Source organism: Labrus bergylta, chromosome 9 (genome assembly GCF_963930695.1).
Source record: "Labrus bergylta chromosome 9, fLabBer1.1, whole genome shotgun sequence".
In the NCBI taxonomy this organism is placed as follows: Eukaryota; Metazoa; Chordata; class Actinopteri; order Labriformes; family Labridae; genus Labrus; species Labrus bergylta.
The window spans coordinates 5473762-5498666 of NC_089203.1; the positions used below are offsets into that span (position 1 = coordinate 5473762).

A 24905-nucleotide genomic window follows, 5' to 3' on the forward strand; every position below is an offset into this window, starting at 1 on the left:
ACATTGGTCTGGTAGATGGAGAGGTGCCAGGGCACTTCCTGAGTACTGTCAAGGTGCCCTTGAGCTCCCTGCGTAGCATTTTCTGACATCTCTCCACTTATGCATGTCCACATTTCATGGCCTATGTGTGTGTGAGGAGCATATCTCTCAATGACAGAGTGTAAACCAGAGTATGTGAAACAGAAAAAACCCACTCATGAGTTCAATGTTCAATGAAAAATGAGTCAGATTCTGTAAAGTTTATATCGTTTATTGTGCATTAAAAAAAACACAGTATATCATGAGAAGGCAGATTTCAGTCCAATTTAGTTTGACTCTGTCATTGAAACTTACTTCATGACAACCAACACAGTGCACTGAGAGCGAGGATTGCAGTCTTTTCTTTAAATTCTATTTAAGGGAAGGTATCAATGTAAGTAAGACAGGAGTTACCAACACAATGTGAAACAAGGTGCTTTGAGCTAAAACAGACGTCACTCTCGCCTATAAACAAATGCAAGAACCAAAAAAAAACCAAAGTGTTTCATCATCTCACATGTTTTCAGACTTGTCATTTTGGCTTGTACTATAATTTCTTAACATTTTGTATAAAAAGATTGCCATTAAAACAGCATTAAGACATTACAAAGTAAATAAAAACAAAGAGAATGGAATTGTAAAAGTGAACTTTCAAACAAGGTGCTGCAGTTTTGGCGATAACATGACTGGCAGGAGCACAACATGGAACTTAATGTTTCCAGGATTCGAACACTAGTACGAATTAATCCTAATGGATTCAAGCAATGTGATGATGAGGAACAAAGTCGCCAATCTGTCGGCCAAATCCTGAATCTGGGTAACAATTTTCAGTGTGTGTATATTTAGTTTTGTCTGATGGAGGAGGCTACACAATGATGCTCACGGTTGATTGACATTTCATTAGGCCAATAGGACTGGCAGGCTGAGGTTAATAGGAGAAAGCAGAGCAGTTTAAAAGTTACCCATAATGCTCTGCTGAAGCACCTCCATTCACAACATCTGGCAAGGCACAGCTTTAACACAAATTAATAAAAAATAAAAAAAACATACTGGAAAAGTAAATTAAAAAAAAAACATCCACATATTTATAAGCTGAGTGAAATGTTGCTTCTTCTTTTTTTTTTCCTGGATCAGTTCCAGGTTAGTCTGGGTCCAGGTCTAGGCCTTAGGGATCAGGTAGAAACGATGTAAAGCTGCTACTGCTGTGCTTTCTTTGCTAGAGCCTCGGCCTCCTGGAGAGAGACAGAGACAAAAGGAAGACAGCGTGTTATATTAAAATGGACGATATTGGTTTGTGTATCCCCTGCCACAGCACACAGGAAAACCCCTCTGTTTCTATGGTAACTGGCACACCTTCCTGCAGTTCCTGTTGTGGCAGAGGGGAGGCACACATTTGCACGAGAGAGCAGAAGAGGCCGGCTTGGGTGTTTGGATATCATCAACACATGTGTTATGTAATATGTGTGTTTTCTGTATGAAATCACACCGTGAGGATAAATATATATTTAGGCACAAAAGCTGCTTGAGGAATGCAGTTCAAAGAAAGGACAGACACCAGTGTGTGTGTTTGCGTTCATGAGATTACCTTTGAGCCCGGGGGAGCAGTCAGACCCAGAAATGCATACACGGCATTGTCCTCTCTGGCATCGAAGAAGGCCTCATAGTTCTGAGAGAGAGGAAAACACAGAGAAAGTTTGAGAGGAAAACCCACCAGAGGATCAGCTGCTCCAACCCAAGGAACGAGCATGTAAATCACTCAGGCTGTGGATCAGCGCCTGAGGGCGACAATGTGAGCAGCACTGAAGCAGAACTCTTTGTGGGACACAGCCTTTGTCACTGTTTTGTTATTTGTCAAAGGACAGGCCTCGGTAGTCAATCTGATAGGAGGGTATTGTCTATGAGAATGTCGCCAAAAGTAAACAAGCTAAAACATTCATTCATTCCTGTTAACTTCTCTCTCTCTCTCTGTCGTTGATCCCATGCTCCTTCTCATTCCTTTGTTTTCACTCCTTTTCTCCCACACACAGCTGCAAGTATCCTGGGAAATGTTATTCTCTCTTTGTCTGTCACTTTCAATACAAGCCCTTCCAAAATGTGCAACTTCTCTCCCAGGCATCTACTGGACGCACAGCGTGATGCCTCAGTGGACCCAGCCTAAAGACCCTTCTGTCTTTCTAATGGAAGTAAGTGGTAGAGTATATCTGAGGCTGCAGCAAGGAGAAAGTACTACAACCTGTGCCCACTGCACGCTGGGAAATTTTCTGATTTTTTCATATAATTTTCTTTTTTTTTTTTAAATTCTTCAGATTGCTCTATTCTGTAGAGCAGGGGTGGGCAACTGGCGGCCCGGGGGCCACATGCAGCCCCCATCAACCCTCAACTTGGTCCTCAGGTCAATTTTTACATATCAGTTAATTGGAAACATAAAGAAAACCTGACAAAATCTGCCATGAAATCATGAAAACCAGAAATATGTCCATAATAATATTTAATCACTGGTATATGTTTGAGATAAAATTGACTGTTATCGTTCTTGTGTACTACAATTTGGCCCCCAGGCAGTGAGAATTAAATAAATGTGGCCCTTGCTGTGATAAAAGTTGCCCATCCCTGCTGCAGAGTATATATTCCTACATGATGTTTAAAGGAATAGGTTTATATTTTGAGATAAACCTTAACTTTCTGCAAAGTCTGAGGAGAAGATCAATGCCAGTATGTCTGCCTGTTCGATATTAAACTGGAGCAAAGTGACGGTTAACTTGATCTAATAAGTACTGGGAGCAGGAGAAAAAGCTAGCTTGACTCTGTCCAAAGGTTAGAGTATCTGCCAACTAGCACCTCTAAAGCTCACATATTTATAAATGATATGTTTGTTTAATGGGCTGCACAGGCGTGCTGTTGTAAGGGCCGTCACTTCCTATTATTGAGCTTTCATTTGCATTCAAATCCTAGCCAACAGCAGCACACCTGCCTCACAGTCTTGTTCTACGTTTTCTTTGTTTCTTAGTACCTGTTCTGTGAGAAACCACATTTTGTTCAGCTGTGTACCTCGTCTGGGATGAATGACAATAAAGTTTTCTTGACTTGACTTGATCATAGCAGGTAGGTTCTTGGTTCGAATCCCTGGCTGGACAGGGTGGAGTTGGTATGTTGGCACTAACTCACATTGTTTTCTACTGTCTAGATCAGTGATACTCAACCCGAGGCTCTCGAGCCACATGTGGCTCATCTGGGACTAGTTGTGGCTCTTTTAGGTCCTACTTGGAGAAAAAAAATCCAAAGTAATTATTTAAAAAAGAGAAACACTGTCAGCAGAAATTATTATTTGCATGTCATGTCACTGTGTTTCCCACACATATTTCAGGAAAGAAAGAGTTTTTTTGATTGTGGCTCTTGCAGAAATATGTTTTGGCTGAGTACCACTGGTCCAGATGCTTTCTTGTGTTGTGCTTTCTCTCAAATGTACTGTGACTTTGGACAAAGGGGTCTGCTAAAACTGTGTAGCACTGGCTCTGTGATTGACAGGCCACCTGTTCAAGGATGTACTGCGCCTCTCACCCAATAACAGCAGCTCCTTCTGCTCCATCCCCCATAGAGATAAGCCGGATAGATATTAATGGATGGATATTTGTATAATCCGTACATGAACTGGGGGGGAGGGGGGGGAATCTATGATTTACGTTCTTTGTTCTGTCGCTTTTTAGACACATAGTCATGGATTAGTACAGATAAGCTATAATTGAGCTTTAGCTGATTTTTTTTAACCGTTGAATAAAACCAGGCATGATGTGTTCCTGTGTGTCCAGGCTATGCTAAGTTTACTAGCTCCTGGTTTCATCTTCTTCTTACATGTCTGGTTTTACATCTCATATTCAATAAAATGCATGAGATATTTTTCTGAATGCTAAGGAATGCATTTGTGTCTCAAATGCGAAATGTAAAGCTGTCATCATTTTTATTTCACCACTAGGGGAAGCAGAGCAAGCTAGCATTGACGGTTGGTGCCTTCCCTACTGTACGAGCAAACTTTCTGTTTAAAAGCAAAACAGCAGACACAGAGCAACATTTACATTCTGCTGTCCGTATGTTCAATAAAAGTCCTTTAACCTCATGCCTGTAAGCTCAGTTTACATCTCCACCAATGCCTGACATTTAAAACTTGCTCTTTACCTGCTAAGTGATGAACTACTGTATGTTCACTCATTTGTGCTAACTCTGTCTACACACGGATGCTGCACAGGTGCATACAGATGACAAGACTTGTGAGAGCTTAAACTTCAATATTGCACTGTGAAAAAAAACAATGAGGTAAAATAAACTAAGTGAAATTTTTAGCTAATTGCTTTGGTAAAACTGAGTCAAGAGATATGCTACACACACAGAGTACCCACAGTGATGTATAAGTTAAGTTAAAAATGTATTTTGTCTAAAAATGTCTGAAACTCATCATGCTTGATGTGTGTGTAAGGAACAACATCGGGCAGGTATGACTTATCAGAGTATTGCTTTAATTTTATGAACAATACTGTGTTAATCATTAAGAAGATGTGTGTTCACGTGTTCCTCACCCCACAATATTGGCTTTCATTAAATATCTGTGGGGGGAGCGGGTTCCCCGTAGTCGGCCGAGACTCCTCCGGAACATTCTCTCTCATCCACTTCCTGTTGTCCTCGTTGGCTGCGATGTCACACTCCTCGAATTCGATCTTATTGGCCGCCAGGAAGCCCATCACATCCTGCTGCTGCTTTTTAATCTGCATGAGGGAGGGAGGGGGAGGAGGGTGATAGAGGGGAAGTTGTCAGTTTGACTTGTGGTAACTTCAAACTTATGAGCAAACAGAAGGGCCTCAGTTCAACATACTGCCACCAGTCTGCTGCAGAAATGATGACACTTCTTCGCTGTGAGAAATTACACTTTACAGATCCCTGGCTGCGCTGTTACTAAGTTACCGCTCATTTGGTGACAACTGAATGAAGTGATACACGAGTATTGACAAGAGTGAACTCCAGCAAGGCTGAGCAGGGACAGATTGTGTTTCATCTTCATTAAAGCTCTAGATAGTGATGACGTCGGCACCTCTGAAGTCTGGACTATCATCACCCTTCTTGAATTTTGACAAGAAATGTCACATTAGTGTTTAAAACAGGGATTTTGAAAGCATTTTAAATAGTAGTAATTGTCCAAGCCTGTGTGCTTTTTACAAGTAAGCGAGCATACCTCCCACAAAAAAATTATTTGCTGTCTTTCTCAATTTGTATGGTTTTTAAGCAGATGTGATTGATTTTGAGAGGCACCCGTTTTCACAGAGGCGAGTGCGTTGTATTAGCACATTACGTCTAACAGCTGTCTCACCTCTGACACTTCTAAATTAGACCTTTCTGCTTCATGCAAAACTACAGACGTTCCTCTTTTGAGGATGCAAATAACCAACTCTACAACCCAACAGGAAAAAGTGTCAGGCGTTACAGTACACTGGAACATATTGTCCCACAAACTCTCACAAGAACATAATAAAGAGCCTCCAGAATGGATGGAATAGTCTAGATATGCTTCAGCTTATATTAGTGTGTGTGTGTCTGTGTGTATGATTTACAGTAATAAATTGTGGTCCAATGAGGTCTCAGCGGGTGTGTGTAAGAGGCAGGATGGCCGTACAAGGCCAGACGGAAACAAGAGCTCCTCTGGGACTTGAGAGGAGGTAACTGGTCAAACACAAGCCAAATAAGGCCTGCTGAAGGAGACACACACATCCAGCCTCAGCTGCACATACACACACCTAAAAATCACAGTAAGCCCTATACACTACATGGTGAGGTCATTACATGGCGCTATGAATGATAATTCATGCTTTTGTCTTCCTGTCCGTTCAGACACATCTCTGTGAAATGGCTCCTCCCAGCATGTTGGCACTCAGATGAGACAGGTGGATTATTTCACAGCCAAATTCAAAATCAACACCGGCGCATGGAAATGAGGGAGCTGACAATGCCGGCTGACCAACCGTCTTGCCATTTGAATCTTTAGTCGCAATCCAGAGCTCAAAGTCCTATAGACAGCTCTGCCTGCTCTGGAAACCAGCACAGGACAAAACAACAGAGTGGACGACGAAGGAACCTCAATCACTCTGTCAATAAACAAAGACAATCTTCTGTCTGATGGAACTGCACAGTCTGACTCTAAGTATTAAGATGGTACTGTTACAGGGTGCTGCTTAAACTCAGTTGGTAGAGCAGGCGCCTCACTAACAGAGGCTGCAATCCTCATCGCACTGGTCGCAGGTTTGACTCCCAGTCCTGGCACTTAATGGTGCACCCATAAAAAAAAAAAGTTACTCGTACACTCTTACTTAAACACAACCATTCACTTTCTCCTCTTTTCTAATTCCGATTGGTTCACTCCACAATCCCCCAGCAAGCTTGTGTTTTAGTGCTGCCAAGCAAAATTAATTTGTAGGTCAAACTGGCCACTAGCCATCTGCCTCTTACTCTAATTGCACAGTGAGAAATCCCTGTTTTGGTCCGTTCAGCCGTTTGCATTGCTCCTTAGTGTCTTGAGTGGAGCGCCTGGTGAAAAGAAACTCAGTTCCTGGCTCTGGGTGGGGTAATAAACAACTAGCCTTCTCTTGCCTTGAATAATTCCCGTATCTACAGTATATCTCCCTGGAATGTTATGAAATCTCTCCTCAACTCCGACGAGAAAGACACAAGTGAGAGTGATGAACCAGTGTCTGGTATGCAGACAGTCAATGAACAGGACTATTGGGTCTCAAGTTTTCATCTCCTGCTCCCTCGTAACATACCTAAATAGCTTGTCTTGGTTTGCAAATATATACCGACACTGAGCTTAACAAAATGCAAAAGCAGTTCAGGTGTTGTGTCTGTGTTTGATTTGTCTATAGATCAGGCAGTAGCTCTTGATTGGTTTTACTCATACTAGCTGCATGGCTCTATAGCAGTATTTGAACGACAGATGATCCTCCTCTGTAGTCCAGGTTTAAATATCAAATAAAGTGTACAGCCTTGAAATGTAGGTCTGACATTGATGGTCCACTGATGATGTATCTTGTGGTTTTGGTGCTTCCAAGACTTTTCCTCTGGCACTTCCATAAAGAGGCGGCTGTGGCTCAGTGATTCCATCCTCTCTAAATCGGATGGTCGGCTGTTCGATGCCCAGCTCCTGCAGCCACATGTCGATGTGTGGTCCTTGGGCAAGACACTTAAGGCCCTGACCCACTAAGGAGATCATTGTGAGTCTGTCCTAGTTGGACCAACAGTGAGTGATCGGCGCCCTCGTTTTTGCGACGTGTCCAGCTCCATAGGCGGTCTTCGTCACCACTAGTGCTCCTGCTGCTACATTAGCAGCACGTGAATTTATATGAATTGATAATTTAATACTGATGGACACATTACATAGCAGCAACTGCCACCGGTGAGTGAATAGGGGTAAGTGGGACGCCTACCTTTTCAGCGCTTTATAGTCAGAAGACTAGAAAAGCTCAATACAAGCTGAAGTCCATTTACCATTTGAAGCAGACATACTGTATTTGTGGTACACTGAATTACATTTCCTTTACCTCCACAGTCAAGTTGACATTTCTGTCTTTGGAACAAATGTTTCAAAATGTGATTTATAACCATCAAATACGGACCAGACATTTATCTTTTCTTTAAGAGATGGATTATAATAACTTTAGCAATTTTTTTTTTGACAACATATTGGATTAGAACCTAAATAGACTTTGATGGATTTGAGCTTGCATAGTTCTTTCTTAGATTTTAAACTACTCTAAGCAATTGTTACACCGCAGGTCACACTTCTCCATTTGCACACATTCACATGCTGACGCAGAAGCAGGGGTAATTTGGGGTTAATTGTCTAGCCCAAGAACATCTCAACACGTGGCTTCAGGAACTGGGAATCAAACCCCCGACCTTCCAAGGGAAAGACGACCAACAGCTTGCACACAAGCTACACAACTTGATCACTAATGATCATCAGACCTGTACTTTGTGAGCATTGCTAACTAGCACATGTTAGCATGCTAAACTGGTAAAAATGGTTAATTTTATGCTAAATACCAACAGTACAGTTCTTTAAGCATGGCTGTAGAATCTTGAGCAGATTAAAATATTTCTAAATGAAATATGTCTAATGTAGTATTAGAAAGTATGTCAAATTTATTTTATGCAATATTTAAGCCAGCATGCTTTCAGGCCTAGTTTGACCAACAATCTTCTGTGCAGTAGAAGATGTGGTTTAGAAATTCAGGGTTAGTGTTGTGTAATGAATACGAATAATTAAATGTTGCCAATACAGAGACGACATTAAACAAGTACGATTTGACTTACATGTTTTCACTTTATAATGATAATTTATCAGCACTGACCTAGCTCTAATGTTATCACATTACAATGATAGTCCACGTACATGCCCATGGAAGAACTGCAACAATCATAAGACGATGCAGTGTGGCCACTACAGTAGGAAAGATGATTACCAAAGTATTTATTAATAAAACTATGGGATCATAACATATAAACAATCAGGGATTGTTACAGTAAATCATATTTATTATTGCACTTATCGTTTTAATGACTCCAAGGGAAACCAAAGAAAGGAAATAAGGAATTTGAAACCTATGCTCTTTAGTTTACATTCCACATCATCATCATGTGAGAGCTGTGTCAGAGCAACGAGACCAAATCCAGACCAGATCAATCCCTGAAAAAAAGGGTGGAACTTGCCCGGCAATGGCAGAAGGAATTGATTGGATGCACTGTATCAACAACACAGGGGTAGATCAATACGGCATAGACCGGTTAGTGGACATGGGGTTGGGATCATTTTGTTTTCAATTCTTCAAAGGAAAATTAGTTTGAATAGAATTTGTCCAAAATTCTTCTTACATGAAAGACTAAATGATGTTTGTAATGCTCAGTCCAACATCTGAATGAAATAAATCCACCAATCTGAAACATCAGTTAATCCTTTCCCCCTTTGTGTTTGTAAGGAATGACGATTTTGTCTTGATCAAACCAAGTTGGTTTTTGCATTAAAATATGCCACTCAGGAATTTTAGCAGCACCAGTGGCCTCCACCCAATCCTGAGATCAGTCAGCATTACAACATTGTTACCAAAGAGCCTTACAGTAATACTCTGGCTGGGTTCCCACACTGCTGCCCAAAGGTGGAAAAAAAAAACAACTGCAGAAACACCAATAATGTAATCTATGTGACACACAAAGTGACCGAGTGTAGCAGTGCGTAACAGACAGTCTGACCTTTGGACCCTAAAGTTTAATCTGCAGTTGAAGAAGAGCTATAAGTCTGAAGCAGAGAACCGATGACTTTTTGAAACACTATCTGTTTACTGTACACACTAAAAGAGAATTTGCAACGTTATCACTGATTCTTAGAACATTTACTGTGGCAATGAGGAAATGAGAAACTTCAAACAATAGTGAGGCTGTAGTGTTTCAAGGGGAAGGAGGTAGTAAATGTGTCTCGGTTCTGGCCAATGTTTGGGCTCTTTGCACAGACATAAGCTACTTTCACGCTGGCCTCATGCCCAGGAGTGTAGATGCCCTACTACAGGTGTATGTGTACATTCACACGTGTGATGTTAAAAGAAAACACTAGTTTGTTAGTCAAACATGGCCTCATGGTAACCTTTAGGTACCAGGTACTATAAGCATATACTTTCTAACATGTGTGCAAACACCACACAAAGGTAGCATCACAGCTAAGGTTAGCATGCGGTAGGTAAATGGCATGACCTAATCTTTACAAAGCCGCTGCTGGTAACACTATAGGCTCTCTGGAGGATTAACAGCGAGTCACAACACCATTTCTTCAGGTGACTCAAACACTCTGCTTCTCATTACTGGCTGCAAATACAATGATGTCACCTCTCAGTCATTTAGGAGATATACCAGCCTCCACAAGAGACCAGCACAGGTCAGGGGTCGGCGAGTGGCTAAACTAGCAATCAGTGCTTTGCTTAGGGGACCATAAGCTATGGAGCAGACTGGAAACAATCTTTTTAAGAAATTATCTTTTTATGTGACAAAGGTTCAGGTTCAGCACGATGATAATATGTGAGGGTTTTAGATTATGTATTCCTCTTCAAACTACAGTTACAAAGTTATACAAAGATGACATTTGTTCAGGGTACATTAAGTGCACTTGTGGAGAAAGAGCCTTTGGGCACACTCAACCTAATCTATTCACTGTCCATGCAAATGGGAAAAAAAGAAGGAACCTTTGTGTTAACACAACTCCCCTCATGTGTTCATTGTCTGTCATTATCATACTTTACTTCTCTTCAACTTCCATGTACACGCATCTTTTTGAATATGAGGTGTGGTTGCTTTGTATCAGATAGTAAAGACTTAGAGTCCATTAAACCTAAAAAATGCTTCTGACGATGTTTACAAGCCGTACTGTGGGAGTTGCTTACATCTTTCTGTCATCTAAATCAGACTGACCATCAAATGAATTCACATTAAAAGCAGAATATGTGCAAATAGAACAGAACGGTATGCCTTTACAACATATTATCGTCTGGTTAAGTGGAGCAATGCTCTGAGTTCTCCTACTTGTCGCCCCAGTTTTTGTCTCTCAGTGAACTGATGTGATTAGAGGGGAAGCAGACGCTGCTGGATAGGGGAATGCAATCACATTGTTTGGTAGTCACTGATGCAATCAAACTGTAAGCTGTAAGACAGAGGGTAACTACTACACCTTGTCACTGTGCAGCTTTTCACCACTCTGAATGTCTTTTACTGCTCCTATTTATGTTGAACATTACAGATTCTAACATGAACACTATGCCAATTAAACATTGAGTCCTTGAGGCTGTATACACTTTACAATGGGAAGACATTTCTTATATCTTAATCTAAAAAACACAAATTAGTGATCACAGTGGAGTGGAAGATAAAGGAGGCATTAAGAACACTATAATGTAGAATTAAACTTTTAATTTCAGAAAAAAATAGAATACAGATAATTGTTAAAAATAATAATAATAATAATCTATGACTGTGAGTGCAGCATTTAAGAGGACATAAGTGTGTCCACTTGTTCTGGCAGACTCTACTAGAGGCAGATCAATGAGAAGTAATGCATTTTCCCAGACAGGATCCAGCAAAGTGATGGCATCATTTGCTCTAAAGCTTAGACTGCTCTGTCTTTACAGGTCGCTCCTGTCCTGTAGGATCACTGCTGAGCTTTCTCAAATGTCATTTACCATGAAGGTGATAAAGATACTCGTGCTGTCCAACTGTCCAACTCGTTCCAAAACGAGGGTCAACCATGGGATGGCTTTCACTGGTTAGCTTGAGCTAGCTTTCTTAAGTATCAGCTTTTTAAGTGTAATATTCTAAGGTAGCTTACAGTTTAGGTACAAGCAGTAAAAGTACACGCCTGTGTCCTGCATTTGGGAGTGTGGATCTGGTGGTGATGAGCCCAGGAAGAGGGACCCAATTAGAATGCATGCTAACATTGCTACTGAATATATGTAACGATTCACTCAACCCACGATATGATTCACGATAAGCTACTCTCACGATTTAATTTACAAAATGAGACTGTAGACACATTTTGACTGAGAAAGATTCCTTTAGGTGCTGCAAACCCACTTGTCAGCGTGGTTTGACCAGCGATGTTTTTTTTTTTTCTCGCAACAAGGGGCGATTAAATGCTGCATCATGTCGGTTGTGTTATTTGTGTAGTTCTCTGTCTTCTTACAATATCTGCACACAGTTGTTGTCTCGTCTGTAATCATCTCACCTCTTTCATTGTCTGTCTTGGGGAAGCCAAAATGCTTCCACACCTCCGATTTAAAAGACGGTAGTGCGTCCTCAATTTGAAAATCTTGCTCTGTAGCTACTGACGCTCACCATATTATTGCGATTCATTTCTCAGAGTACCGATGTGAATCTTGACACTTTTGAATCGATTTATCACACACCTTTCAAATGAACTTAATATCTAATAATAATAAATAAGAAGAAATTATGAGTTGTTCAACTCTGAGAAAAGATTTACTGGTTTCAATTGCTATGCCTTTACTTTCAAACTTTCACATTTGGGACTCCCTGAGTGAAAATAAATATTTTGCATTTCTTGTTTAAGAATGTTGAGAATCCAAAGTATCTCTGAACAATGAACATTTCATCATAAAAATTCCAGTGTCAGTGCACTTTAGTTGCATAAAGTTGTATGTTCCTACAAACACAGACCTCCAACAAGTCCTAAACAGAACCTAAGTGTACTGAGCTACAGCTGCAGGTCTAATAGAGGGCCCTGGAGAATTGCATCACCATCATTCCTCTCCACTCTGAAAGAAGTCTGAAAAAGTGTAGCTCAAGGTCCTCTGAGCTACAGGACAGTGAAGGCAACACTCAAGACTCTACTTTTCTAGTGCAAGATCAAACTATTGCAAACCACCCAGCCCTGGTATCAGGTGACACAACAGAACACTTGAGGAACTTTCATCGATTTTTGCTGCATACATTTCCGGTTTCTCAGCCTTATTTCAGCTGCAAAAGCACCAAGCTGTCACTTTAGGAAACACTGTCTGTGACAATAAACCACAGCTAGAGAGATGTGTGCCCTACTCACTAACCACCAACCCTCACACTTACTCTCTGCCTCCTTCTCTGTTTGCAGTTAAAGACAGCAAAGAGAGGGAGAGCTAAATACACTGAGTCCCTATCTGTGTCCAAAGAAGTCTTGGGGAGGGCAGAGCAGCATGCTTACTGATGAGTCAGACCACTTCAGACTGAGGATGACAGCCGTGTGGACATCAGTAATAAGTGAGTTCAAAAAAAGTTCAGCCAAACAAGCACTGGATGCTGCACATGCAATCCAGCTAAAACCTCACATCGCCTTAGAAAGAACAATTTGATGATTTACTCTCTTACCGAAGTAGATCCAGAGGACGATGCTATGTACACTTTGATCACCATGCTTAAATCCCTGATGATGACACAAGTCTGGCAGGCAGTGGTTGGTCGTCCTTACTCCTTGTTGACGCTTTGCAGGCGGATTGATCGGGAGCGGGACGAAAAAGCAATAACAACAAACTTCACCGGTTGAAATCGCCGTGTGTCCGTTAGAGGCAGCGCAGACTGTCTACGCAAATGCTCCAGTTCTCTGCACTGGATGAAGCTTTGCATTCCTCCTCCGCCTCTACCCTGCACCCCGCCCCTTCTAGTCTTTCTCTCCCTCTCTCTCTCTCCCTCTCTCTCTCTCTCTCTCTCTCTCTCTCTCTCTCTCTCTACGTGCGCGCATAGGGAGGCAATGGGCCTATCGTGATGGCAAGAAGATAGGGTGATATGTCTGAATATTTCAGCAGTGTCCCCTTTGTGTGGGACCAGACATTGGCCATTGTTCTTTTTAGCACTGCACATGTGCACCGTTGCAGGTGTTAATTTAAAAACTGGGTTGGTTTTATGAACAGCGGGTGAAGACAAATTACAATTTACTGTGATTTTGAACACTGCTCGTTTGGGTTGCTTTGTGTAACAACACAGTAAACTGAAGCGCCCGTCTTGTGCAGCCACATCATTAGACGAGCTTTGTGGGCCCCCTGCAGGCGTCTGGGGCAGACGACGCAGGCTTTTCTCTGAAGCGAATTTAGGAAAGCCGACTGACAAACAAAAAAAAAAAAAAAATGTGTCGGAGAAGAGTGGGCGCCATATTGGACTGATACACTGAAGTGAATTTATGGTGTGATTGCTCCTTGTTGCCCGTTTGCAGATGTGAGCCCTGGTTCAAGAAGAGCCAGCATACGTGCATGGCTTTTACACCGGGGCCATGCCGCCTGCCACCGGGGGCCTGTTTAACGGTGCAGCATGACGGCTCATCTTTCTTACTGTATTTTAACACACTGGCATGAAGGCAACATGTCCTCGAATGCAATCCTTTCATTCTTGCAGGCTTCCTCCCATCTCTCCCTGCAAGAAGCCATTCGCGCAGACCCCCAGATCATCACCGGCTCCAAAATTCCAAGTGTTCTGCAGCCCAGAATGGCGTCACCTGATTGGCCGAGAGCCTATCAATCATGCCTTTAGCCGCACCCCTCCCCCATTCAACCACTCGCCTCTCTGTTCCAGTGTGTTTACTACACTGCCGAGCATAAGGGAGACACTCGTCTTCACATGCACCGAACCCACTAAGAAAAACAGTTTTTAGTTGAATTTGTAAGAAAACCTCCAAGAGATCAACATGCCCAAGAGAAAGGTACGTATTTTCAAAATAACAAAAATTGTTTAGAGGGATTTCAAGCTATTAATGCAATGCAAACCGTTATGAAGACATCCCTAGGAGACATTACTTAATTATAACGCCATGTATAAATCTTCTAGGTAGCTGGGAATTTTTGCCTATTTTCTATATATAATGTACATTTTTTGTGTGTTAGAATGAATATTTTCCCGCTCGGACACGGCCTATAAAATGCGTTTTCTCCGTTGAGCCGCTGTCCTTTGGGGAGTCAGAAGTCTTTTTCGGTCTCCATGCAGTTAAAGCACAAGCAGCAGCCATGCTTTGCAGCTCTTGTCCACCTTCATCGCCGACCTACCGAGAACAAACGCTTCGCTTATCGCCATTTCGCCACCAAACCGGCCCAAAGTGCCAGCAGAAAATGCTTTGGTGTCTTTACTTTGCATTTTGGCCGCAAAAACAAACATTCGCCGTCGCGTTTCGATAAAATTGTATATTTTCCCTCTTTGTTCATAGTCCCAAATGGCTGCTGTAGCGTGGCTCTGCAGCCAGATGGCGCTCCTGAGCCTTAAGCAGGTCCCTCCCCCTTCTCTGAGACTCCCGCGCCAGCTTTCAAATCTGAGCTTCATGCATTGAATGAGAGAAAGAGATGGGGGAGTGAAAGAGAAAAGCAGGGCCTGGGCCCTCAAAATATGGCTCCAGAGGCCCACATGGCTGAGCTCTCACAGCCTGCTCATGAAATCCTGCATCTGCCCTTAACTTCTGGGCAGTATTCCTTTTAAATGAGCTGTATTTGAAATAAATTTTAGTTTTCACATGAAACTGAAAAGTTTTTTCAGCAGATTGGCAATTATCCATAATATGCCCCCAAAGCATTTAATAAGTGTTTGTTTGTTCTATAAGCACACCATAAACCCTAATAATGCTCATTTTCAGTGTTTCTGTTTCTAACACGTCTCATTTGTGTTTTTCTGTGTCAGGGAGCAGAAGGAGCAGAGAAGGAGGAGGTAAGAAGGGGCATGGGAAGACACAGCTCGCACATGTGATTAAAACAGTGTTTGTGAGATGTGATGGGATTATCTGGAAGAAAGTTCTTCAGTGTGGATTCAAATGTGTTTCTCTTGAATACAATGCCAATCAATATGAGGGGGGAAAAAAACAACCTCTGTTCACAATCTGTGTTGTTGTTTTTCAGCCCACGAGGAGATCCGCTCGGCTAAAGACGGTAAGCAGACACATCAGACTTATTTACATGAACACAATCAGATGATGAGCGTGTTAAACGTGATAGAAAGTTTTAAACGAGTCCCACACCTGATGAATCACAAACTCAGTACTTTACTGTTAGAGGAACAAAAACAAACGTGGAAATCAATTATCCCGCTTGATGATATTAAATATATATAGCAATATTCTCTTTAAAAACAGTAAAGATGTCAGCATTAAATAATGATCCTCTGAAGTTGTTCAGAATATATAAGTAGTGCCCTGTGTACTAATGAGGCTGACAGAGCCTGCCTGAATATAATGTGTTTACCTAATAACACAAATTAAACACTTTAAAGAGATATTACTGAAACTGAAGTGTAGGGATGATACAACACCAGCTAATTATTCATTGTTAGTGTAATATAGACTATTACAGGTTTTAATTTGAGCCTCTTAATCCCTTAATGAATCCAGTTTGGGGCCACCTTGCAAACTATTTATCAGTTCAAATACGTTTCTGGCAGGAAACACTTCAGAGTTAGATTCCTTAACAGCAATTAAAAAGTTTCCATAAAGGAGCCAAAAGTCGAGTAGGTTGTTAAAAATGTTCATGTTCATGTTTTCTTTTTAAAATCACAGAAAACGGATGTGCCCAGACCGGAACCAAAGGCCAAGAAGGCAACAAAGGTCAGTCATTCCAGCTCTCATTATTTAGTCGTTTGAACCAAAAAAAGCAGAAGACCAAGAGTGATGTGTGAGTATTTAAAAAAAAACAAACCTCTAAACCGCTTCTTTTTTCTGGAACCTTTGCAGAAGGAGAAGGCTGTGAACGATAAGAAGGAGGACAAGAAGACCAAGAAGGCGAAGGAGAACGCAGAGGCCGAGGCTAACGAGGAAAACCACTCTGAGAACGGAGAGGCCAAGACCAACGAGGTAGGTGACCCGAAACCAAAAGTTCTCACCGGCAGGAGAAGTTATCAACTCAGGGCTTTCAAAAAGTTTTGACCTTGGTCTTCTCTACTTCATCCCTACAGGTGGAGGCAGCCCCTGAGGAGGCCAAGGAGGAGGCCAAGTCCGAGTAGCACCACTGCCCAATCTTCCTCCTCCTTTACAATCCCTTCTCCCCTCCCCCCCTGAGCCCCCAACCAGCCAGCCAGCCCCCCCAAGTCTCTCACATGGTTTCCCTCCAAGGCGTATTGTTAACAGAGGAATATTTTTATCAATGATTTTATAAGTATCCGTACAGATTTTTAGCACAAAAAGCAAAGCTGATTATGGAGCGCCTTGCAGATTTGCAGTGGTCATATCAAGTGTCTGCAAGCAAGATGAACACACTAAAATCTTTTTTAAATGGCATTTCATGATTGTTGAAGGCTTGTGTGGTGTAGAAAGTGCGTCCCTGCCGGATTGGCTATGTTGTGAAGTGTGTACTCCTGTGTTTTTTCCTCCTTCCCTGATCTCCCCTCCCCTCTTCTCCCTCCACAGATTAGACACCCCCCCTTACAGTTCAGCCTTTATCCATGTTTTATTAATGGTTCAGCCATGTTAATGTGGGTGATTCTTTTAGACCTCTAAATGTGCAGTGAGTTCCCTTTTGCTTCTGTCTCTTGTATTTTTTTTTTTTTTTTTCATTGAAATCGTGTTAAAAAAAAAAGCGTGTTGAAGTGTGTTGTCCATAAGAAAGAGGAAGATGAACATGTGAAACATTCCGGGAACAGTGATTGCCTCCGACCTGTCTCCTCGACGACCCTGCGTGTAAAACAGCTCCTGCTCCATCCACGCTGTCATGTCGGCTTTTCTAAACACTCTGGTTTTTTTAAACAATTGAATTTGGAAACCTTCTCTTGACAAATGCAGGTGTCTGGTCCCTCTCTTATGTTCTAAAATTCTCTTAATAAAAAGAAGTCCTGGGAATTTTCCTCGAATTTGTGTCTCCTGTTTGTTTCTTTAAGTGAGATATAAAATGAGTATAAGTTGTGGCTGGAACATGACCACAATTAGAGTCAAAATAGTAAACAAAAAAAAGTGTTTGATAGATTTCTTGCAGCTACAACCATGTATCTTTAGTAAAAGTCTTAAGGGCAGAGCCTAAAAGTCCAGGAATTGTTTAAGATAAAGCAACAAGGTAACATCTGGAACTTAAACATATGAGCCATAAAGTAGTCTAATGTTTTGTCCTGAACCAGGTTCCCATGCAGTCTATCTTTAACTGCATGTGAGAGCTTTAGCATAGATATATTTAAATCAGACCTTCAATACACAGGTTGTATTTAATTTAAAGGATGTAAAACAGGATGCAGACTGTTGCCATGGCCTCTGACTAAATAAAACAGGACTATAATGTAATTTCAATGTTGACAAATGCTGCGGCAGGATAGAAATTCATTAAGGGAGACGATTTATCCTGCTTATTCACTTTTATGCTGCAAACGTACCCATGGTTGGCTCTTGTCAGCTGAGGATCAAAGATGTATCTGTATCTGTTGCTGCTGATCTGAACCATAGGTCAGGTCAGCTGAAAGTCAGCCCCTGTTAGTAGACTAATGTAAGGTTCCCTGATTATGAGTGTGTGATATCAGGGGGCTATTTCTTCCCCATTCTTTTTAGCAACTTATTCAGACATCTTTTGAATCACTTAAAAATGTATGTCAGTTCATTGAACGTTTATGATAGCCCTGCAGTGACAAAAGGCCTCTCCTTAAGTCTGTACCTAGCTTTCATAGCCTTCGTCAGTTAGAAGGAGGATGCATATATTGTTCTATAGAGGCCTTTACCCTCTGAAGGAGGAGACAGTCTACCCACCCAGCGTCTCTGTTCCCCTGTAGGGCTTCAAACAGTCACATTTAACTCTTGGGGAACTCGAGCATGAGTGCTGTGTGACCCACATTCACCTCAAACAAAATATCACAGATATTAGCCACATCCCCTAAAGACAGCTCCATTTGAAGTGTACGCACACAAAAGCTGCATTTATCCTGTCATGGTGGATGCCTTGCAGGAGCAGGCAGGAGAAAATGCATGTTAGTCTATTAAGCAAACACAAAAAGAATGGACTACTTTTTCCTGAGCTTTGTGTCTGTGTGTCTTTGCCTCGAGCTCTGCTGCTCCCTCAGTCTCAATGTGTAGACTGTAGCATGTTTGAGACACAAAACCTCACTTTGCTGTGGGTCAATAATAGCATGTGAATGTATTTTGGATTTACAGTGCAGATGATTTGCAATGACCCCCATGAAAAAAGGGATCCAGTCAGATTTGATTATCAGTAGGCCTAACTGACTACAGACGACCTACTTTCTAAAATCCTGCAGCCACTTTGAGTCTGCATTCAACCACAGATCATATCTTGTATTTGTCACAGCGTTTGTACCTATGATGGGATTTCTTCTGCCGTTTCGTGCACTAGTTGAAGCTTCCCTGACCTGCATTGTCATGGCCGAGCACCGGGCTCCATTTTGTCGATATTTTCTTGTTGCAACGCGTTGTTGCACCGCGCCACCGCAAGATGGCAGCATTGTAATAGATTTGATCCTGCAAACTTCGCTACTTTAGATACTTCCTTTTTTTTAATCAACTGATGTCTTATAAGTGTTAATATGTCCACCAGGCATATATTAGAATAACAGGTAACACATCAAGTCATGTAAAAAGCATTTTAAACTCTCTAAAGTGAAACATCTCCCTGGTGTTGTCTTTCATTAGTCTGTCAGCCTCATTGGTTTGATGCGTTTTCAATGGACCCTGTTTTTAACCAGACGTCTGTTTGGGATCTTTGAGTGCAGTGATATGAGGGGGAGATTAAAGGAATTGTAGTATTGATCATACATTAAGTTTCTGATCTCAGCCACTATGGTCTTCTTATTTATTTCCCGCGCCACCTTCTTTCATCTGTGCACATGTTGTGATGTCTCTCTGCTCCTCTCTACCTTCATCGATTCGTCCTTCCACCCTGTCTCCTGTGATCAGCCCTCTGACTCGTTAACGGCTTTGATGCTGATGCACAAACACACTCAGACACACACATCCCTCTCCAGAGGCATAGTGACATTAAGGAGCTAATTACTCCAATATTATTTCATCTTTAATCTGTGCATGTTACGGCCTGAACTCCATGTCTGTCTGCCTGTTTCACTGTCTCTTTGACCATCTGTCTGTCTGCGCCTCATCCTCTTCTGTCCTTTATAGTCACAGGGGAGTTGTGCCCCCAGTGTGCACTCCCATTCTGTCCTCTCTGACTCTGGTGGGTAATGATACGTCGACTACAGCCCCATTTCCCTTTTTAAATATGTGCTTATCCTATTTTGTCATCCCACGCATTTCCAGCCGCTGTCTCCTCCCTACACGCATCCATTCACAGCCGTGCGCATCATTCCGCTCATGACGGCTCTCCCGCTCTGTGTGTGCGTGTGCGCGCGCGTGTGTGTGTGTGTGTGTGTGTGTGTGTGTGTGTGTGTGTGTGTGTGTGTGTGTGTGTGTACGAGGAGGGGCGTGAGAGATGAGGATGACCTTTTACGAGGAAGTGATTTAAATTATGTCCTGTCGTCACCAGGGATACCAGTGTGTGCATGTGGATGAGCATTTTTTTTTTTTTTTTTTTTGTGGAAAAAAATGGACACTTTTTTCACAAGCTTACAATCCCACATGCAGTTGTAGGAAAACACATAAATACAAAAATGCACATAGAGGTACACATTGACATTTTGAGTAAAATATCTTGGGACATACGTCCTGCCTCCAGACAGGACCTTGTGATGCCTGAAATGAACAGATGTGCAGTGGCAAGGTTCTCTCATACGCTGCTCTTCTGTTTGAGGCTGACTGCTCTGATGTACAAGTGTGAGAGAATGGAAAGAGGCAGGGTGAGAGGGAGAGTAAGAGAAAGTGTCAGGAGGTGATGTGGGGAGGGGGCTGGGGGTAAAGGAGGTAGAGGAAGTGTGCGGAAGGGTGGGGGTAAGGGGGGGGGGCTGGATGCAGATGGGGATCTATTCTCTCTGCACACGCAGACAAGATGGAAATGAGTGGCCGTCTGTGACGTCAATCTAGACACACACACACACACACACACACACACACACACACACACACGCAGAGACACTCCCCTCCCCTAATAGTCCCATGCTACTACATGCTTCAGTGCAAACAGCAGCGCAGTGCCACGGATCACAGTCATAAACATCAGCACACACACAAACAGCAGCCCCCATCGAAGACAAACACGAACACACAGCACACACAGACACGCAGATCTGAGTCTTATCTCTGCCCTGGCATATGATGTCAGGCTCTCTTATTCACACAGTGATCACTGGAGAAGCATTTTCGTGCCATACGCAGAATTAGTCACCAGAGAAAGGCAACCTTAAAGTTTTCACTAAAAGGCAAACACGAGACATTATGTATAAAGTAGAGTCTGAAGAACCTCTTGTTATCAAACAGGAATAAGTCCAAGAGGTAGAAGAAGTCCTCAGATCCTTTCATGTACTAGTAAATGCACCAATACTATACAGAGTTAAACACACCATTACAAGTCCTGCATTTATATTCACACTGAAGTACGAGAACGAGCATAATGTTAAAGAATCATTCTACAGTTTAACGACGAAGACCCCGGCTACTTTAGATGTTTCGGACATTAATGTCGATGCACAGTTGGTCAAAAAGAACTTTTTAAAGACTCTTTAACCAGTTCAGTCAGAGGTCTGCTATACACATTTACTTTTATATAATGAATTGTATGTTTTATCCTTTTTATAGCCAGTGCAACAAAAATGTGAGTTTTATTTTCCACAGACAAAAAGTCTTCTAAGAAGATAGGAGATCATTCTCCCTTTAGGATGTTGAAGAGGATCATTCAGATTTGGCCAACTAGACGTTTGTTTTAACACAAGAAAGTCTAAACTTATCAACCACATGTTTAATATTTACCATCGATATAAGATCAGCATGTCTGTATCAGGTTGATAATTACCTCATTGAGCTAGCACATAAATGTAGTATAAAGCATGCATTAAATATATCAAAGTAGAATACAGGCCCCTCTAAGTAGAACACATTGGAACAACTTTACATTCAAGCTCCTGCTAATCCCCGTCCTATAAGACTGTAGGGGATCCATCAATCCATTGTTACACCTCCTTGGAGTTTGGAGAAATACAGTTTTTGAAAAGCAGGGGCTGAAATCTTCCAGCACTTAGATTCAACCATCAATTGATCAATGGATCCTACATTTCCTACAATGCATCAACACAACACCTTAATAAGAACCATTTACCTGGTCAAGTCTTTACAGCTCTAGACTCTTGATTTGTAACTCAGTCCAATCTTGGACTTTTCTGTCCAAAATGTTCAGACCACAATAAACCTCTGCAGTAGTATTGGCACGAGACTGTTGGGCTGGACTGCTTTTGTCGATAAATTGTTCATCTATCTTAGCTGTAAATCTGTCTTGATGTCTGCCTGATTGATCGCCTCTTATGCAAGGTTTCCTCTTGGTCACATGGCTAAATATAATGAGCCATTATGCTGCATTTAGTTTGCATCATTAACAAAGTACGATACAGTGAGTTGAATGCTACAGAGACAAGGAGACAGGAGGCAGACGCCAACATAACACACGATAAACTACTCCCACCATTTTCTGTTTCACAGAACAACTTGGTTTGTTGTCAAAGGAGTTTTAGTGATGATCTTAAATTAGAGAATGAAAATAGCACAGGTGGGTTGAATCTGTGTGTGGAATAAAAAAAAGGCAACTTGATGTACAGGTACGGTTCCTCAAGGGTTTCTCATTTAGGTTCCATGTGTGGCATGTATCTGGCAAGTTCGCCTTTAAGAAATCATCCATCCTTGTCACAGAGTCGTGACGACACACACTTCTATCTAGAGAAATGAAAAACTATTTTTGAAGCACTCCACACTGCCATCCCAATTTGGCTGTTAAGGATGAATTGACGCATAAAGTAAGACTTCATCAATTTCAATGTAAGGGAGATGTGCGTGTGTGTGAGTGTGTGCGTGTGTGTGTGAAGGTGTGTGTGTTTGGGGTGGGTGGCATTAGAACTTAAGAGGCAGCAGCCACTTTTCTTGCCAATTGCTCGATTTCTTTGAGTAAAATGGTTTTCTTGGCTGTTTTTCATCCAGGTTTTTATCCTCTTGTACCCTCTGCTGAAAGAGGACTGAGTCATAGCAGTCAAGGAAGCAGGTGGGTGGGAGGAACATAGTGGGTGCGGGTGGTGGCTGGGTGGGGGGGAGGAGGGTAGAGGATGTGGGTGGTATACAGGTTAAGGAGTGTGAGGTTGTAGTGAATGAAAAAAAATATGAATGGTGAATACTATGCAAACATTTTATCACCTCATTCTCATCAGGGAAGAGTCATTATGTATTCAAAGGATCATTAAACCTCCTGAAATGAAATGTGTTTTGTCTTTTTAATTATTGGTATGTAAACTGGCATCCAATAATCACTGCTCTCACTTGAGATTTTAAATTAACTGCTAATGTACAAAAAGTTGCAGAGGAATTAAATTGGACAAAAAGACGAGGAGGGACTGGAAGACTCCTAATTAACTCAACTTCCACTTTAGATAGAGCAGCATGCTTCATGCCTTAAGCTTTGTTTAGCCCAACTGGATACATTTGTTTTCATTCCACTGCAGGGAAAGCATGTCCCAACTAACCATTCCTATTTTAAGATTGAGGTATTCAAATAAAAATCACCCTTTATTATAATGTTTCAAACTGCATGTATATGAGGCAAAAAGTCAAATCAAATGTATTGGCCGGGGCGTTTGAGAGACAGAACGACAGATGTGTGGGTGATGTTCTTTTTTTTGTCTCAGTGAGTTTCAAACTATTTGTTGAGGGTGGATGGGCAGGCCATTAGGAGAATTGATGTGCATGCAGTTGTGTGTATGTATGTGTGCACACACACGTACATATGTGTGTGTGTGTGTGTGTTCCAGCTCCAACATCACTGCTGTCGTCACTGCAGCCACCTCACAGTGACTCCCCTGTGACTGAAGGCCCTGACAACCTCCCACGCTCTCCCTATCAACTCCCTTGCTCCTTGCTGCAACTCCCTCATCGCTTTAGCTATAACCCCCCCTCGCCCCCCCCCCCCCCTACTCATTCTCTGTCCTTGGCTTTGTCTCCCCCTCAACTCTATATTCTCATCCATCCATCTCTCTGTGCACTATCTTTCTCTTTTGTTTCACCCACCTCCTTTTTTCTTTTTCACTCGTTTTCATCTCTCACCCCCTCATTTGGTGTGTGGGTCTTCCCTGTCTTCCGTCATGCTCTCTGCGCCCATCTTGCTGCCTGTCTCTGTCTCTATGGAAACCTCCGAGTGGACAAGAGTGGCTTAGCGGTCTGTGAGACGCTGATATGGACCCTATTAGATCACACCCTTGTTTTCTCTCCCAGAGAGCCACACGTTTTCAACGCTGAGCACACAAGTGAAAACCCATACTGTTTTAGTATGATGGTGTCACACACACACACACACACACACACACACACACACACACACACACACAGACACACACACACACACACACACACACACACACACACACACACACACACACACACACACACACACACACCGTGGAGATGTCTCATTTTCTTGCACCCACGACTTATCAGTGGTGTGAAGTGGGAGGAGAGGGTGGAGGCAGTGATGGAATAAGGAAGGGAACCCTTTTGTTTCATCATAATGTTGATATTTTCAATCGGTAAAAAGGAGACCACCTGCACGTTTTCACGAGTACACACACATACACACACATACACACACAAACACACACACACGTGTACACACCCTGTGGCCCTCTCGTTGCAGTCTCACACCTCACTAACCATATTCTCCTCAGATTATCACATTGTTGAGCCTGCTGTGTTGCGTACAACGTGCGTCATTCTGGTCCAAACATATCCAAAGGACAGGTTACTTGTGATAAGAGGCCTCACACAGACAGCGTTTCACAGCTTTTGGTCGCTCTCCTGAGCACCATCATGGTTTCAGTCATGCTTAAGTGGATCATTGCAAAGCGCAATCATGGGGAGTATACATAAGCTGTATAGCATCCTTTCTGGGAAGGGAGTAAGAATGAATAAAATGAAGAATAAAAAGACAAGCAATGTTGGATTTGTTTTCTTCCTATAATAAAGGCTTATTTTGAAAGAATTCAAAAGATTTTTTTGAGTTTCTCCTTTATTTTATCAAAATGTACATGAATAAACTACAACAAAGGACTACATTAAAGAAGACATCAAAATGGGCAGCAATAACAGGGGTCAAAAACTGAACACATACCCAACCCAGACCAAGGCCCACCCCGTTTACACCCCCCAGTGCAGTGAGATAAAGACATGCCAATGATGTCTCACATTTAGGCACTTGATTTTCCCTACTGAACCATCTTTGGTCATAGTTGCAGTTTCACGGCTT

At 42.1% G+C, this 24905-nt stretch overlaps 2 protein-coding genes across 2 annotated transcripts; one reads left to right on the forward strand and one right to left on the reverse strand.

Annotated features, from left to right (window-relative positions):
* Positions 1-229: 229 nt before the first annotated feature.
* sh3bgrl (SH3 domain binding glutamate-rich protein like) lies at positions 230-13196 on the reverse strand. The gene is made up of 4 exons (XM_020629753.3): positions 12949-13196; positions 4587-4772; positions 1604-1684; positions 230-1250 (listed from the first exon to the last, which is right to left on the reverse strand). Exons 1-4 carry the CDS (start codon positions 12991-12993, stop codon positions 1215-1217), a joined length of 348 nt encoding a protein of 115 aa, XP_020485409.3. The 5' UTR covers positions 12994-13196; the 3' UTR covers positions 230-1214.
* A 926-nt stretch (positions 13197-14122) lies between these two features.
* On the forward strand, positions 14123-17385 carry hmgn6 (high mobility group nucleosome binding domain 6). Its single transcript, XM_020629656.3, has 6 exons — positions 14123-14269; positions 15232-15258; positions 15447-15476; positions 16100-16147; positions 16274-16393; positions 16495-17385. Exons 1-6 carry the CDS (start codon positions 14255-14257, stop codon positions 16540-16542), a joined length of 288 nt encoding a protein of 95 aa, XP_020485312.1. The 5' UTR covers positions 14123-14254; the 3' UTR covers positions 16543-17385.
* The last annotated feature ends 7520 nt before the right edge of the window (positions 17386-24905 follow it).

Coding starts and splice junctions, on each gene's coding strand:
- sh3bgrl (XM_020629753.3), bottom strand. CDS start 12,993: ATGGTGATCAAAGTGTACATAGCATCGTCCTCTGGATCTACTTCG. Junction 1,685..4,586: donor ATGAAAGCCAATATTGTGGG/GTGAGGAACACG, acceptor CCTCTCTCTCAG/AACTATGAGGCCTTCTTCGA. Junction 1,251..1,603: donor CTGCTCCCCCGGGCTCAAAG/GTAATCTCATGA, acceptor GTCTCTCTCCAG/GAGGCCGAGGCTCTAGCAAA.
- hmgn6 (XM_020629656.3), top strand. Junction 15,259..15,446: donor AAGGAGCAGAGAAGGAGGAG/GTAAGAAGGGGC, acceptor GTTGTTTTTCAG/CCCACGAGGAGATCCGCTCG. Junction 16,394..16,494: donor GAGAGGCCAAGACCAACGAG/GTAGGTGACCCG, acceptor TCATCCCTACAG/GTGGAGGCAGCCCCTGAGGA.